The 17,401-nt window shown below is 40.2% G+C and overlaps 1 protein-coding gene across 1 annotated transcript in view; it reads left to right on the forward strand.

Moving 5' to 3' along the window:
• The window catches only part of ADAMTS3 (ADAM metallopeptidase with thrombospondin type 1 motif 3), a 228,624-nt gene that overhangs the window by 172,370 nt on the left and 38,853 nt on the right, over window positions 1–17,401 (forward strand). The window contains exons 14-16 of the mRNA XM_075860687.1: window positions 2,688–2,821; window positions 2,956–3,079; window positions 16,426–16,506. Coding sequence (XP_075716802.1) covers window positions 2,688–2,821; window positions 2,956–3,079; window positions 16,426–16,506 — 339 coding nt within the window. The remainder of the gene's footprint in view (window positions 1–2,687; window positions 2,822–2,955; window positions 3,080–16,425; window positions 16,507–17,401) is intronic.

Raw genomic sequence — 17,401 nt, forward strand, 5'->3', positions numbered from 1 at the left:
GTTAAGCGCTGCTAATTTAATATATGCAAGCTAAATAGTACAGGAGCTTAACCTTTTGCATTGCTAAGTTTAGCAGATTATTCATTTTAGGGAGTGTTCCAATATTTTAACTTATTAACAGCAAAGTATAACTCTTCTTAAAGTTTATTCCATGTAATAAATTAATGATTTGTGAAGCTTGGAGATGCTCCAGGGATATGTGTTTGTGCTTTTTTAGGCTTTCTTGATCTTGTTAATGAACTGCACAAAGGATATACTGTATGCTATAATGTTGCCATGTTTATTTCCACTTTTATAGTTAGTAATAAAGTAATAGTTAAATAGTTCTGCCATTTACATTTAGAAAAATGGTCTTAAAGGGGTATTCCAGTGAAAGACATTTACTTCATATCCTCAGGATGGTCCATAGATATCTCATTTATCAGGGTCCCACTGCTGCTACTACAGTTATTTATTTACTACAATTTATTTTTGGCCAGTTCTTTTTTGAACTGGACAAAACTGCTAAAAAACCCTCTACACTTTGTTCACCTGTCTGGCGCCTCTAGCAGACAGAAAAACAAATGTTTGTCTGCCCTGCTTGGGGCGGATGTCTGGCATCACAAATAGGACACAATTAGGAATAGGAAACGATTGGATCTGTTTTGTCATCAGTTTTACTTAGGGACCAGACATATGTGAACGGGCCCTTACTTGAATCTTCTCAATCTCCATAGACGCCAATGGAAAAAGTTTGGCATGAATGCCAGCTGTCTCCTTCAACTTTGGTCATGGGACTGCTGCTCTCTAGATTAGTGGGGGTCCCAACAGTTGGGCCCACAACAGTCAGAAATGTATGGTATATACTATGGATAATTGTCTTTCGCTGTCATACCCTTTTAATGATGAAAACTGAAATAAGAAATGATATTTCCTACAATCAATGCTTACTGGATTTTATCTGAACAGTTGACTCTCCTGAGAAGATTGGTTGCTCTGGATTCTTTGCCTTACTCAGGTGTTTAGATGAAAGTCGATTTGAGTGCAGAAGGGGATAAAAGTGCAAAAAAAAAACACATTGTCTTACATGTTAATAAGATTTTTTGAAAAAATACATTTAGATTGAGAATCTCTTTAGCAAATTGCTATATTGTTTAAAGAGTCAAAACGAGTTATCTGGTCAGATAACTAACAAAAGCCTATTGGGGGTTCTTCATCAAAACACTACAAATGAAGAGTCACTTTAAAAGGAAGAAAATTAATCTTTAACTAAAACAAAGAGGTTCCCATAAGTTAGTAATTACACCATTTGTCTTTATGAAGAACGTAATGCAACATTTTTTTCTGGTTACGTTGCCAGAAAAAGCAATTGAATATTTGTATAAAGCAAAGCACTTTTGATTGTGGTTGGAAAGTGACCTTGGAAGACCTTGTACAAATTAAGAGTTGCCAAGACTGCTGTAACATTTTCAGGGACACTGCTGCGGATCCGGTATTTGTATACCACACACACAGAAAGCTAGATGGATATGGTGTCCCAGAGTCAACAGCATATCACGATGTATGGTAATTTGCTAGAAAACAAAAATACCACAATATTAACAAAATGTTCTAAATAGATGTTATTAACAATTCTTTAGAAAGTTTAGAGAACAGTGCTGAGCGGAATGTTCTTTACAAGAGACATTAGACCTTATTATAATATCAGAGAACATGAATGTTGATCAGTCCAAACTATTTAGAAGATTTCATGAACCAAACACCAAATTTAAGAAAACCTAACAGAGAATATCTACATAAATCTAAATGTATAAAAACTTGTAGGACCCTTATATTTTGACCAGAGTGGAGAGCGGTTGCAAAGAGCGTCTCTTGCTCTGGAGGACCTGTCCTGTCTTAAATTACGCAGACAACTCATTATTTTGAATGCACACTTTATTTCCCCTGTGGTGGCGCTGCAGGGAAAATGAACACTTAGTGCCATTTTTCCCTTACAGATAACAGCTGATTGCTAGGGGTCCCAGCAGTTTGTAACCATCTTATTGTCAAGGGACCCTTCTAACAGGTAGGGATTGTCCAAAACAGACAACCCCTTTAAAGAAATCCCAGTGCCGCTCAGTCCATATATCGGACTTCCCTCCTTCCTTTCCTTTCACCCAAAGCATGCCCCGATTACTAAGTGCATGGGGTTACTGGGTCCAGTAGTTCCATATCAAGAACACTTCGCATACACGGATATGCCATAAAAGTAAGACAATTATAATAACCATCTAAATGAATAAATTGCGGGTGAATTTTTAAACTGCTAGTTATATTTGCACTGAAAATGCTCCCCCTCTTCTGTACGAACTACTTAAAGGTACTCACATTCTAGCTTGTTCATTTCAAAATACCTGCAGCGTCGCCTGACCATAGATACTACAGGCCAAATTAATTAATTCTGTAGTCTGCCAATGGCCTGCTGACTGAAAACTCTTGGAAATTGGGATAGTCTATGGTCGGAGGAGAGGAAACCACTAAAATTTTGAATTTGGCGAGTTGGTATGTGAGTACTTTTGGGACACTTCTGCTATTGCTATTGTTTATTAAGTAGCACCTCTGTACAATAAAAGCATGCAAAAATATATTTCTTGCCTATCAGGAAGGCATTGAAAATAGTCACCTTTAAATATTGGTAAAACGTTTCACTATTTTCTGTATTTCTACAGCCAATAAAAGATGCCAGCTCTATTGTCAGTCCAAACAAACTGGAGATATTGCATCAATGAAGCAGCTTGCACATGACGGTACCCGCTGCTCCTACAAGGATCCATATAGCATATGTGTGAGAGGAGAGTGTGTTGTAAGTTGGATTGTTACAATTTAATTGAAGCCAATTGCTGCTACAATAGGGGAACAGTCATGTACTTTTTAACAATGTTGGGTCACTATATTCAATACATAAGCTCAATGTGTATACTTTTTTGTGTCTTCTAGAAAGTTGGCTGTGACAAGGAAATTGGCTCCAACAAGGTGGAAGATAAGTGTGGAGTGTGTGGTGGGGATAACTCCCACTGTAGAACTGTGAAAGGAACATTTACGAGGACTCCAAAAAAATCCGGTACGATAATTGTTTAACTTTATTTGTGGATCTTCAATTTCCTTTCTTAAAGTTATGTGCAACCATTTTTTTTATTGCTCCAAATCATCTAAAAAAAAAACAAAACAACTTTGTAAATGGCCTTGATTAAAGAAGATGTATCTTTTTTTGTGTATACAGCTCCTATGCAAATGGATGTGTTTCTATGGTTACAAAATACAAACAAACTCTGTGTGTAGTCTGATCTTCAGTTAGGTTTTACTTTCTTCCCTCTGCCCCCTCTTTTACTATTTGTAGGTTAGTAAAAAAAGAAGTAGGTTAGGGAGAACAATTTTATTTTAGATGCATTGGAGCAATAACAGCTCGTTGCATAAATAATAACCCTTTAAATGATCCACAGGATCTGTCTAAAGCTGCTCATACAGATTCAATATTTTATTTTACAATGTAATGTCTGTGGGAACAGCCTGATTGGATTTCAGCCCTTCTGAACCAGTTTTTTTATTACCCCATAGATATGAAGCATCAGGTATGAGGTCTGGCAGCCGGCTCTCTTTCTTAGTACCTCTATTGAATAATTGTAGTTATAGGAACATCGTTCAGAACTGCTGGACATTGTTGAAAAATAAAATTTTAGTCAACAGCTTTATAAGGAAAAATGCATTTCAAGAGCCATAACTTTTTTTTAGTTGATGTAGACTTATGAGGACTTGTTTTTGCCAGACGAGGTGTAGTTTTCGTTGGTGCCATTTTGGGGCACTTGGGACTTATTGATTAACTTTTATTATATTATTTTTGAGGGGAATGGAAAAAAAGCAAATCCGCCATTGTTTTCTTTTTTTTTTTGCACTACGTTCACCCCACAGTTTAAATAATGTGTTAACTTTATTGATCGGGATCGTTACGATCGCGGCAATATCATATGTGTATTAATTTTTTTTACACTTTTACAAATTAAAAGCATTTTTTATGGAAAAATGTTTTTATTTTATTTTTACTGTGCACTTTCTTTTATTTTTAAGAAACTTTTTTTTTTTTTTAGTCCTACTAGGACTTCACAATGTGATCCGATCATTGATATAATGCTTTGGTAAATTATATAAACCTTTATTGCCTGTCAGTGTACAACTGACAGGCACTCTATGGGTATGTTCACATGGCAGCGTCCGATACGGCTGAAATTACGGAGCTGTTTTCAGGAGAAAACAGCTCCTGAATTTCAGACGTAATGGCATGTTGCAGGCGTTTTTCGCAGCGTCCATTACGGACGTAATTGGAGCTGTTTTCCCATTGTGTCAATGGAAAACGGCTCCAATTACGTCTCAAGAAGTGACCTGCACTTCTTTGATGCGGGCGTCTTTTTTACACGCCGTCTTTTGACAGCGGCACGTAAAAAAATTACCGTCAGCACAGTACATCGTAAAACCCATTCAAATGAATGGGCAGATGTTTGCCGACGCTTTGGTGCCGTATTTTCGGACGTAATTGAAGGTTAAAACGCCCGAATTACGTCCGTAAATAGGGTGTGTGAACCCAGCCTAATAGACCAAGCCTCTGGCACGGCCTAATAGGCTTATAGTCATGTCAATTCTGGGGGCTTATGTTGGGCCTCTGGCTTCATCAGGCCGTCGATAGGTGACGGAGGGAGTCCCTTCAAACCACTTAAATTCCGCGCTCGCTATTGACTGCGGCATTCAAGGGGTTGAATGGTCGGGATCGGACCTTTTTGTTGCATCGGGAGCCCAGCTGTCAGTCACAGCCGGGCTCTGTGCCACACTACATGCTGGAATGCGGGAAAGGGTTCAAAATCAAATTTCTTCCTGGAAGCCATCAATAAGCTACTGTTGCTGGATCTTGTGTGTTTAATTGTAGTACTTTGAGTGTTGTGAACTGGCTGTGGGTCTGCTTGGATCATTAATTTTTTATTTCAGTTTCAGACATTTTTTTTCATTGTATAATGAAAAATTATGCACATTTTGAATATACTTTGCATATTAATTTTTGTCACATTTCAAGATCTATTGTGATCACGTGACAGTCGAACGGGTGCACAGCTTGTTAGGAGAGGGTGCTGTTGTATCCGCCCTGGATGCTGCAGGGAATGCAGGTTGAAAAACCTCACCAAATTGTGGTGCAGTTTTTTTGTCCGGAATCTCAGCTGCGAAAAAACAGCATGTAAAAAAAGGTCTATACTTACCCGTAGCCATGGCAACGCATCCCTCTGACATCCTGCAGCCCGGCCTCCTGGGATGACGTTCTATCCCACGTGACCACTGCAGTTTGTGATTGGCTGCAGCAGTTACATGGGATGGAACGTCATCCCTGGAGGCGGGGTTGGACGCAGGAGCATAAAGATCTGCATAAGTATAGGCTTTTTTTTCTGAGTTGTGATTTTTGCGGCAGAATCGCAGCTTTTCTGCCGCAAAAATCGCAACACAAATTCCCTATTGAATTCCGCAACATAAATTGACATGCTGCGGATTAAAAAAGTGCACCGCAGGTCATTTTATGAACGTTTATTCGGCAAGTATTTTATGCTGCGTGTCGATTAAATTTGTTCAAATCTCATCAACTTTGCTGCTACTGTATTACGCTGTGGATTTTCCGCAATGAAATCCGTTGCGGAAAATCTGCAGTATTTATGCTATGTGTGGACATACCCTAACTGTGACAAGTCGTGCACCTGTGTGATCATTACATGACAATGACAGATTTAAGTCACTGGATACATAACAATGATAACAACCAGAGATATTAAAAAATGTGAGAAATAGAAACACAATCGCCCATATTTACTGAGGGGTTGTCCACACGTAACGGAATTGTTGCGTATTTTCTGTCCGGAATTGCAGACGGAAAAATACGTAGAAGAATACTGTAGCAGCAAAGTGGGTGAGATTTAGCAAATCTCATCCACACGCTGCGTAAAATTTCCAGGCAGAAATTCACATGCGGTGTGTATTAATCGTTCCGCAGCATGTAAATTCCTGCTGCGGAAAGTGGACTGAATTGCTGAGTTTTTCAGAGGAGATGTCACCATCTCCCAACCATGTGAAAAACGCAGAAAAATACGCACCATTTTCTGCAGTAAAAAACGCAGGAGATGGTGCGGTTTTTCCGCATCGGAAATTCTATTCGTTTCTGCAGAATTGCTGCAGCAATTCCGTTAAGTGTGGACAAACCCTAAGGGCGGATTTTCACGAACGTGTAATACGTCCGTGCAGCGCGCTTGTTTTTCACACGCGTCGCACGGACCTATGCTAGTCTATGGGGCAGTGCAGACTGTCAGTGATTTTTGCGCAGCGTGAGTCCGCTGCATAAAACTCACGACAGGTCCTATATTTCTGCGTTTTCTGTTTACAAACATCCAAACAGAGTGTCATAATGATGGCGGCTGCGCGAAAATCACGCAGCCGCGCATCCTATGTGATGAGTCACGAAACTGTTATGTGCCTTTTGCGCACGCAAAACGCCACGTTTTTTGCGTGCGCAAAAACACACACGCTCGTGTAAATCCTCCCTAAGACTGGCATTCTATTCCCTGGTCTTAGACTGAAGTAAGATGTGACAAATTTATTAAGAGGGACACACCTCTTAATAAATTTGTCACATCTTGGGCTGTACATGCGCTAAAAAGTGAAATATACACTATCTGGGAACTGACGTAGATTTAATTTATGACAATTTCTGGAGTAAATTTTACTAATTTTGTCGGCCCGAGGGTGGTATTTCCCCTTCCACTAAGCCCCATCCACTTTTCACATCTGCATTGGTCATTATCATTAAGGCAGTGAAAGATCCATCACATGACGGACAGCAATGGCGCCCGATGGAACGTATTGACTATAATGGGGTCTGTCGGATTTCCGTCATGGTATCTCTCATTTTACCGGAGAAATAGTGCTGCATGCTGTGCTATTTTGTCCAGCATTTTTCACCTGATCTGCGACAGAAGCTTCTAAACACCATTGTAATATAAAGGTATTATTATATTCTAATACGCTGTCAGGTGTCAACGTACATTTGAAAAGCTCCCGACGTATATATGTTAAACATCAGTCACTATAAATTATAATAGTATCCGTTAAACATATACGTCATGAACTGGGGTCATTCGTTTTTAGCATTCTTTTATCTTGTTAAAAATGTGTCTTCTAGTACACAAATTACAGTATATATTTTTTTCTCATGAAATATTTTGCAAAGTTCAATTTGTATATTAGGTCATAACATTGTAAGCCGGACCATATAAAGATCTTGGTGTGAAATCCCAGAACATTTCCATAACAGCAGATGCGACCATATCTAGATCTAGTACTTTAACTTACCAAAATAAATCTCTCGTTGCAAATTGCTACCCAATTCAATGTCTCCTTCCAGCCTTAGGGTATGTGCACACACACTAATTACGTCCGTAATTGACGGACGTATTTCGGCCGCAAGTCCCGGACCGAACACAGTGCAGGAAGCCGGGCTCCTAGCATCATACTTATGTACGATGCTAGAAGTCTCTGCCTCGCTGCAGGACAACTGTCCCGTACTGTAAACATGATTATACTACGGGACAGTTGTCCTGCAGCAAGGCAGGGACTCCTAGCGTCGTACATAAGTATGATGCTAGGAGCCCGGCTCCCTGCACTGTGTTCGGTCCGGGACTTGCGGCCGAAATACGTCCGTCAATTACGGACGTAATTAGTGTGTGTGCACATACCCTTAGTCCCTGAGACCCGGGGTTGGAAACCAGATTTTAGTAAGATTTAAAACTAGGCACACATAGCTTCTTTAACAATATGTACATTATACTGAAGAGCAGGCTATGTACAGCAGTCGGTACTTTGTAGAAATATCAGTTTGTAAATCGGGCATTGTAACAACAAACTTGTATCATGTCTTCTTTCTCAAGTGTTCTGAAAAGTGTTTGACGTCTTCCTTCCATGACCACTGCTGAATGGTATTTGAGCTCTGTTCACACATGCGTCATGGTTCCGTACCATAAGGTTTCAGTTGTCCCGACCGGGCAGAATAGAATAGTCTGCTGGACTATTCTACCCAGTAAAAAGAAAAAAAAAAGAAACCTGATTAACCCACTATAAGTCATCGGAATTTGCTAGGTTCTGTTACAGTCAAAATAGATCAGTCATATCTGTCATGGATCCTGTAAAAAGTGTTTGAGGCCCTTTTCATGCTAGCATTACTAGTTCTGTCTATACAGGATCCATGATGGAGATGATGTATGTGTTCAGATTTGTTTTGTAGCGGACCCCATTGACTAAGAACATGTTCAGACGTGGCGGAATTGCCGTGGAATTCCGCTATGGACAGTCCGCACTGGAAATCCGCAGCAGACAGTTTGTCCATTGGCTTCCACACCTTTTTTGTTATCTTCGTGCAGACGTTGCTGACAACTCCGCTGCAGACCATAGGCTGCGGTGCGGAATTTTCTGTCCGCAGCATACACTGGCTGTTGCGGACTTGATGCGTACTTGTGGTGGAAATTCTCCATTGACTTCAATGGAGTTGCAAAATTACACAATGAAATCTACAGATGTTATGTGTGTTGCGTTGCGGATTGCTTTTACGAACAGGATATTTCATCATTCTGGCTGGAACTATGTATGTCGAGGTCTATAGCCAGACTGAGATGGAATGTTTTAAAAGAGAGCAGGGTGTGATCTGCACCTGAATCCGCAACGACTAATCCGCAGCAATTTACTGCACATTTTAGGCAAAGGCGCAACGGAATCTGCAACGCAGATTATGTGCGGCATTGATGCGGACAGTGTCTGCAGAAATACGCTACGTGTGAACATGCCCTTATAGTGCAGTAAGTCTGTCAGGTTTTGTTTTGTACAGGCAGAATAGCACAGCAGACATAACTAATCTGCTTATGAAGAGCAACAGAAATTTGACAGAACAGAACCAACACACCACTGTGAACAGAGTCCAAATATATACATGTCTGCACTATAAGGGCACGTTCAGACGTGGCAGAATTTTTCCGCTGCAAATTTTGGTGCAGATTTGGGGCAATTACGCAATGAATCTGCACCAACATTTGCATATTTGACAGATAATTCAGACGTTGCAGATATCACAGCGGACTTGCCACAGTTTTTGGTTGTTTTTGCATTGCAAAGGCTGAAATCCGCAGTGAAATTCCGCTTCTTCTCCGCAACATAATGTGCATGCTGCGGAGGGAAAATTCTGCACCGCAGCATGATTTCCGCACAGTTATTTTCCGCAACGTCTGAACTATGTTTCCTAAAAATGTAGAGAAACAAATGTAAAAAAAACGGCTGCTGCAGAATTCCACTGTGGACTGTCCGCAGCGCAATTCAACAGCAATTCCGTCACATCTGAACGTGGCCTAAGGCTGCCACTATTGCATGCCTGAACAAATATTAGACAGGTCTTAAGACACAATAGGGCCAGGTTCACACAACCTGGTTAAGGTTATTCTTTACTTAATAAAATCTCAGGATTAAAAGGAAAAAGGAGCAGAAAGGAAATAGTTTACGTCTTTTACCTTAAAACCAAGATGTGTGAGCCAGGCCTATATGATTTACAGCAGGCCTCCCTTTCCAAGTGTTGTTACAGCAGATTCCCCCCTTCCTCCTTTTTCCCTCTGATCACAGCACGTTGAGCCAGATTATAGGAAGACCCTCCGCAACCTAAGGGACTTAGGAGATCTCCACCACCCACCTTTCCTGCCCCAGCCAGTGGCAGCTTTGTGTTAAAGAAATTTTTGCATGTAACAAATCTCTACTCATATAGAAACAATTTATGTATGAAAGCAACATAGTTGAGAACCCTGTTACAATGTAGTACTAAATAAATCAAACAGCAACATTCATTTCTGCAAATTCAGGGAAATCCAATTTTTTAGATATTTTTTAATATTATTATTATTATTCTGCCAAGTTATAAATATAAAGTGAACTCCATATATGAAATATGTAGAATTACTAAATCAACGTTTAGCAGGCAACAATGTGAGTTTTGAATTGTAATAGTAATAATCATTCCTAGCAACGGAGTCATTAAACCGTTTCATCGGCCTCTTTCTACAGGAAAACAATTAAGCAAGCGGTGCCAAAAAGAGATCAAGTTACTGGAAAATGAAATTTGCAAGTATCTTCTAATCACATTATTTCATTGACTATTACTTCTATCACATAGCTTATTATTGTAGCTATAAATATGTTTGTTATAGTTACACTGAAGGCACTGACATTGCATTCAAGGACAATCCTACTCCATATTGGGTGGAATTCTCCCACCTCAATGTTCTCTTTATGTCTTTAGACACACAGTAGATGGACTTAGCTTTGACCAAACCATTCCACTCTTACTTCAGGAGAGACCAAATTTTGGGGGGTGAGAGATTTCCTTTTAATGTGCCTTAGGCTGGGTTCACACGACCATGTTACGTCCGTAATGTACGGAACGTATTTCGGCCGGAAGACCCGGACCGAACACACTGCAGGGGGCCGGGCTCCTAGCATCATAGTTATGTACGACGCTAGGAGTCCCTGCCTCTGCGTGGAACTACTGTCCCGTACTGTAATCATGATTACAGTACGGGACAGTTGTCCTGCAGCGAGGCAGGGACTCCTAGCATCGTACATCACTATGATGCTAGGAGCCCGGCTCCCTGCACTGTGTTCGGTCCGGGTCTTCCGGCCGAAATACGTTCCGTCCATTACGGACGTAACATGGTCGTGTGAACCCAGCCTAAGAGATATGTATCAAATAATGGGTTTGGGGCTCATTTTAAAACTCGTGGTGCCTTTGAGGTCTACCTTGTTTTAAGTGGGGCTTCTAAAGCTAGTGTTTATATAGATCTGACTTCAGAATCTCAATGAATTGTATTTAGTCTTTAAAACTTTAGGTCTAAAATTCTGTGCTTATTTATATTTCTTGATATATCTTCATAGTGGTTGGAGCAATGTTTTTCTGATACAGAGCTCCAAATCCCCTGCATAAACAGATTTAAAAGAGAACATGCTGGCTAATTGCAGGTGACACTAGAGGGAGCATGGTAGGTTACTGCATACAGTCTTATCATTGAGTTCAATGCATAACTGCATGCAATAAGCTCCTAAACTCCTTTTAGTTGAGGCGGCTGACAGTTAGCATTTTATGTCTTAAATATATGTCTATAAAAAAGGAAAAAAACCAAAGCTCTGGCTGCTATAAAGATATATTAAGACATTTTGAACATAGTTGGTCTACAAAACAAAAAAAATGGTGTTCATGGGTAGAAATTACCTTTAAAGAATACTGTATTTTGTAGTATATATAGTCCAACTTACAAGAGGTCTACAGTGTCCCACATATTAGGGGAGAAAGTCAGTAACATGCATTTCTTCTGCTGCACTTGATAGAGGTAGACAGAGAAGAGAGACACACAGACGCTGCTACAGCTTCTAGTAAGTGTTCTATCTCACCCCAGTACTGGATTCACAGCTATACCGCTCAGGATTGCTGTATGATGTCCTCATGTGGTGCTACAGAGAGATAGGGGAGCAGGATGTTCTGTTCTCTATGTGTGCAATGTATGGCAGACATGAAAGCATCTATTCTCTGTCCCCTAGTTAAGGGAGAACTGAAATTAGAAATAGAGCATACAGAGGGGAAAACTGGTGAAAAAGGCTAAATACAAGTCATATAATGACCATATAATGACCAAAAAGTAAAAAGTTACCTGAAACGACAGATATGCTTTAATTGAAACCTGGCAGGACACAAAAATTAGGCTATAGGAATGGCCTCTTGATCACCAATTACAGTAAGCAACAGCATTAAAAAAAATGGTAAAATAGCTTGGTATTATAGTTCAGTAATAGTTGGAAAGCACACAATGTAATTCAGCTATGGATCCAGGTGCCAAGCTTCATGATCACTGTCCAGTTTGGCTGTAAATATACAGGTTTAGCAGGTGCCAACTTGACAGCGGGTTCATGGTGTCTCTGCCAGCAAGTGTACTGGGATCACATTATCAAGGGGTGCCAGATCATATTGCCATTGAGCTACCTATTGAGAGATCATTTATAGATTGACTTTTACAGTGCATTTTGCTGCACAGCTCAGCTACAAAGCCCTATAATGTGATGCTGTCCAGACATCCGCATACAACAAGTGACAACCATATTGCATCTGTAGACCATTAGGGTATGTTCACACGCAGTGACCAAAAACGTCTGAAAATACGGAGCTGTTTTCAGGCGAAAACAGCTCCTGATTTTCAGACGTTTTTTTTAACAACTCGCGTTTTGCACTGCGTTTTTTTACGCCCGTTTTTGGAGCTGTTTTTCAATTAAAAACGCCTCCAAAAACGTCCCAAGAAGTGTCCTGCACTTCTTTTGACGAGCCATCATTTTATGCGCCGTATTTTGACAGCGACGCGTAAAATAAAGGCTCGTGGGAACAGAACATCGTAATTCTCATTGAAAGCAATGGGCAGATGTTTGTAGGCGTATTAGGGGCGTTTTTTCAGGCGTAATTCGAGGCTTAAAATGCCAGAATTACGTCTGAAACCACTGCGTGTGAACATACCCTAAAACGCCTGAATTACGTCTGAAACCACTGCGTGTGAACATACCCTTAGAGTAAGTCCAAACGTAGCGTAAATACTGCTGATTTTCCACAGTGGATTTTATTGCACAAAATTCGCAGCGTAATACAGTAGCAGCAGAGTAGATGAGCTTTGAACAAATTGAATCCACATGCAGCGTAAAAAAAACAGCTCATAAATTGACCTGCGGTGCGGTTTTTAATCCGCAGCCTGTCAATTTATGTTGCGGAATCGCTAGTTTTCTGTTGCGGGTTTTCCCCATTGTATTCAATGGGATGTAATACCTGCCACAAATAGCATATTTTGCGATTTTTGCGGCAGAAAAGCTGTGATTCTGCTGCAGAAAACAGAACTCAGAAAAAAAAAGCCTATACTTAGGCTTTGTTCACAACTGCGTCTGACTGACACAAACTCAAACCAAAGGTTTCTGTTTCCATCGCTATTGATTTCAATGGTGACGGATCCGGTGGCAATGGTTTCAGCTTGTCTCCATTGTGCAAGGGTTCCATCGTTTTGACAGGATCAATAGCGTAGTCGACTGCCATATTCATCCCGTCAAAATGACGGAACCCTTGCACAACGGAGACAAACTGAAACCATTGGCATCGGATCTGTCACCATTGAAATCAATGGTGATGGAAACAAAAAACAAAATCCTTTGTTTTTAGTTTGTGTCAGTCAGGGCCCCGTTCCGACAGAAAGCTCAGACCGAACGTCGGAACAGTGCTCTGACGCAGATGTAAACGAAGCCTTACCCAGACGTCTATACGCCCAGCCCGGCCTACAGGGATAACGTTTAATTCCATGTGATTTCTGCAGCCAATCACAGGCTGCAGCGGTCACATGGGATGGAACGTCATCCCAGGAGGCCGGGCTGCATGACGTCATAGGGAGGCATTGTCATGGCTACAGGTAAGTATATACTTTTTTTTTTTACGTGCTGTTTTCCGCAGTGGACATTTCGGTTGAAAAACTGCACCACAATTTGGTGCATTTTTTTTTGCAGAAGTTCCCTGGGGCGTCCATGGCGGATACGCTGCGTACTTTTACGCAACGTATCAGCCCTGTATGAACGTACCCTAAAAGTGAACAGGCTTTCTACCATTACTAATCATCATTCATGTGGATTTTTCACAACGGATTTCGTTGCGGAAAATACGCAGCGTAATAAAGTAGCACATGTGCTTTATTAAACAGTCAAAAGCCTGTAAATGTTATAGTTGAATATATTATAGGCAATTTTACTACATGCTCAATTATAGCATGATTCTGTTTTCCCCTGTGAAATTATTTTGTCTTCCTTATTAGCAGCTGCACTAAAATAAGTCTAAGTGGGGAGTGCTGGCGCACTCCGTACCAGCTGTAGCTGTATTCATAAATATCGATCTACCTGTCTGTCTAAATTTGAACATACGCTTGTTAAAACATCCCATAAACTAGCTTTTCAATTGTACTGGGTTATTTACTATTTTATAGGGTCAGAAATCATTCAGTGTGACAAATGGGTAATGAGACATCTGGAAAAAAGCATATAGGTTTTCTTTCTCTCAACGTACATTAATGTTAGCATTCTGGTCTGCATGTACATCATGCTACAGGGCCAAATCATAGTCTCTGGGATGGGATGATTTTATTGCTACAGGACTACTAAACAAATTAAATTATTAATAATTATGTATAAAATTAAATATAATTGAACTTTGCAATTATTTCATTAACTCAATTTAAGCAGTCTATACATTTTAAAATGTTTGCGTGCACATCTAGTCAGTATCCGCAATTTTAAGGAATTGGCCATTTATCCTTAAATGGTCACTAACCTTTCAATAAACTTTGCATAAATCAATAGTAAGACCAAATATATGTAACTTTGTAGTATATATTATTATAGAAAAATGCCTTTTACTCCACGTATCAGGCTCTCCTCCTCCCCCCTGCCACATGCACTAATCTCTAACTCTGAATTTACTGTTAAATCCATCTCCTCAAGATGAGATGGACTATCAGCTCACTGAGGAATCTTGTTACATGCAAAGTGAGAGAGAGGCAGAGAGACACAGACGCTGCTGCAGCTTCTAGTGACTGTTGTATCTCACCCCAGTGCTGGATTCACAGCTACACTGCTCATTACTGCTGTATACCTCCATGTTGCTGCTGCCTATAAAGTTATTGGGGAGCAGGATGTTCTCTTATCTATTTGTGCTGTGTATGGCAGACTTGACAGCAGTTAGGGTCCTCCCACTGACTCAGGGAAACCTGAGAATTAGAGATGGGGCCCCTAAAACTGGGCACCCCCACCGATCACTAGAATGGAGTGCCCGACGTTCCTCACTGAATGATTGCAGTAAGGAGGATTTTGAATGGAGCGGTGTTTACGAATGTGCGCTGCCGCTTTCTATTGCGCAGATGGAAAGGGCCAAGTACAGTGCTGGGCTGTTTCTGTCGACCTCCATAAACAATGACGCGGCAGCGCAAATACATGACTGCTGCTTAATTTAAAAACCTCCTCACTGTGATCGTGCAGTGATGAGGAACGGGGATCTGGACCCCCGTTTTAGTGATCGGTGGAGATTCCAGTGGTCAGGCCCCCAGCCATCGTAAATTAATCACCTATCCCGTGGATAGGTGATTAATGTGCTTAGTGGGAAAACCTCTTACAGGCAAGGTTTTTTTTTACATATATCATACTTTAATATATGACATATATGATACTATAATCCTTGTCTAATGAATGATTGTTTCAATACTTTCAATGATATGTAGTATTTGGATATTGGAACCACAATTATTGGAATGGAGCTCAGATGTGTTATCTTATCCAACAACAGCTGTCGGATGCCACCTACACCTCTTGCACACGACCGAGTTCGGGCCGTGAAAAACGGTCTGTGTGTCAGACGGATTTCCTGGCCTGACCACAGTACAGATGAACTGGACATTTTATGATACTAGGAGTCCCTGCCTTCCCGCGGAACTGCTGTTCCGTACTGAACAAAATGATACAGTACGGAACCTCTGTAGTTATCTGCATCATAGCACCTATTAGATTAGTTAGGACATAGGGACTTAATAAAACTAGTGACAGATCCTCTTTAAATATACAACATAAAAAAAATCTGATTAAAAGAAAATTTCCGGAAAAACTGCCATTTTTGATACATATCCTCAAAGTGCAATGCCTTCTAGTGTTTGTGTATTTTCGTCTATAATTAAGAATAGTCAATGAAAGTAATTAGACTTGTCAGTGATTTAATTAAAAATAATCTGTTTAAGGGAAAACAAGAGGAGCTTTCACTATACCTAAGGGAGCACGAAACATCTCCCTGTATGAGTCGAGAGAGTCTAAAAACATTGTTGGTAAGTGACATCTCAGATCATAGGAGATGTGAGATGATGACTGTAGGCACCAGTGGTTCTTAGCAAGCATCGCTTTGGAAGAGACAAAATGTTCCTTTTCATATGATGCTAGGATTCCTGAAACCATTGGAAATTTCTGCATAATTCAGCTAAAAAGCCATGCAAAATTATCCTCTCTACACTTGACATAAGAAAATGAACATTTTGTTCTTCTCTGTAGTTTTCCACATGAACACGGGAAACAACAGACTCCATCAAACATATCTTTTTTCTTTTTTTTCTTGAGGAAAAGCAAAGCAGCAACTAATCTTATTTAACCTTTTTCATAGCTTGTTGCAGGTCCCACTTTGGAAAGCTTTTTTGATATGTAATGCTATGCTAACCTTCGCTCTTATCTTTTGTTTTCTTCTGCATGATCACAACACATGTAAAGGCTACCTTAAGATGTTTGACATCCCTCCTGGTGCTAGACATGTGTTTATCCAAGAAGACGAGGCTTCCCCTCATATTCTTGGTAAGTGTTTCACTCTGGATTTGATCCAAATCTCATAAGCAAAAGCAATATAAAGGAAAAAAACTCAAGGAGTGAAATTGTTCTGCACAGTCATATGATGCCTAAAAGGTGTTTTTACAAGAAAAAAGTGTATTGAATCGTGCATTGTAGAAACTCATACTTTGTATTATAATTTCTATTATAGGTGTCCTATTATATACACCTATGATAGAACCTAAAATTCGCTCCGGATGTCATAGTAGCCACGATCCCCTATCTGCTTTCAGAAACCTGTATTGCAAAGCATACCCACATACAATTCTTGTTTCAATACACTTTATTTATAAAATCCCTTTGAATCTGCTTTCCTCAGCAAAATGTATTTTTATGCATTTGCATATACACTATACAGGGTGGGCCATTTATATGGATACACCTAAATAAAATGGGAATGGTTGGTGATATTAACTTCCTGTTTGTGGCACATTAGTATATGGGAGGGGGGAAACTTTTCAAGCTGGGTGTTGACCATGGCGGCCATTTTGAAGTTGGCCATTTTGTATCCAACTTTAGTTATTTCAATGGAAAGAGGGTCATGTGACACATCAAACTTATCGAGAAGAGTGTGTTGCTATCAGTGTGTGAAGAGTGGGAGAAGAGGGTTGCATTGACAATCCAACACAATGGGCAGCACTTTGAACACATTTTATAAGTGGTCAGAAACGTGTAAATAACTCATGAAAGAATAAAGTAACGTTAAAACCAAGCACACCATTGTTTTTCTTGTGAAATTCTCGATAAGTTTAATGTGTCACATGACCCTCTTCCCATTGAAAAAACTAAAGTTGGATACAAAATGGCCGACTTCAAAATGGCCACCATGGTCAACACCCAGCTTGAAAAGTTTCCCCCCTCC

This window comes from Rhinoderma darwinii, chromosome 1 (assembly GCF_050947455.1).
Source record: "Rhinoderma darwinii isolate aRhiDar2 chromosome 1, aRhiDar2.hap1, whole genome shotgun sequence".
NCBI classification, from domain to species: domain Eukaryota; kingdom Metazoa; phylum Chordata; class Amphibia; order Anura; family Rhinodermatidae; genus Rhinoderma; species Rhinoderma darwinii.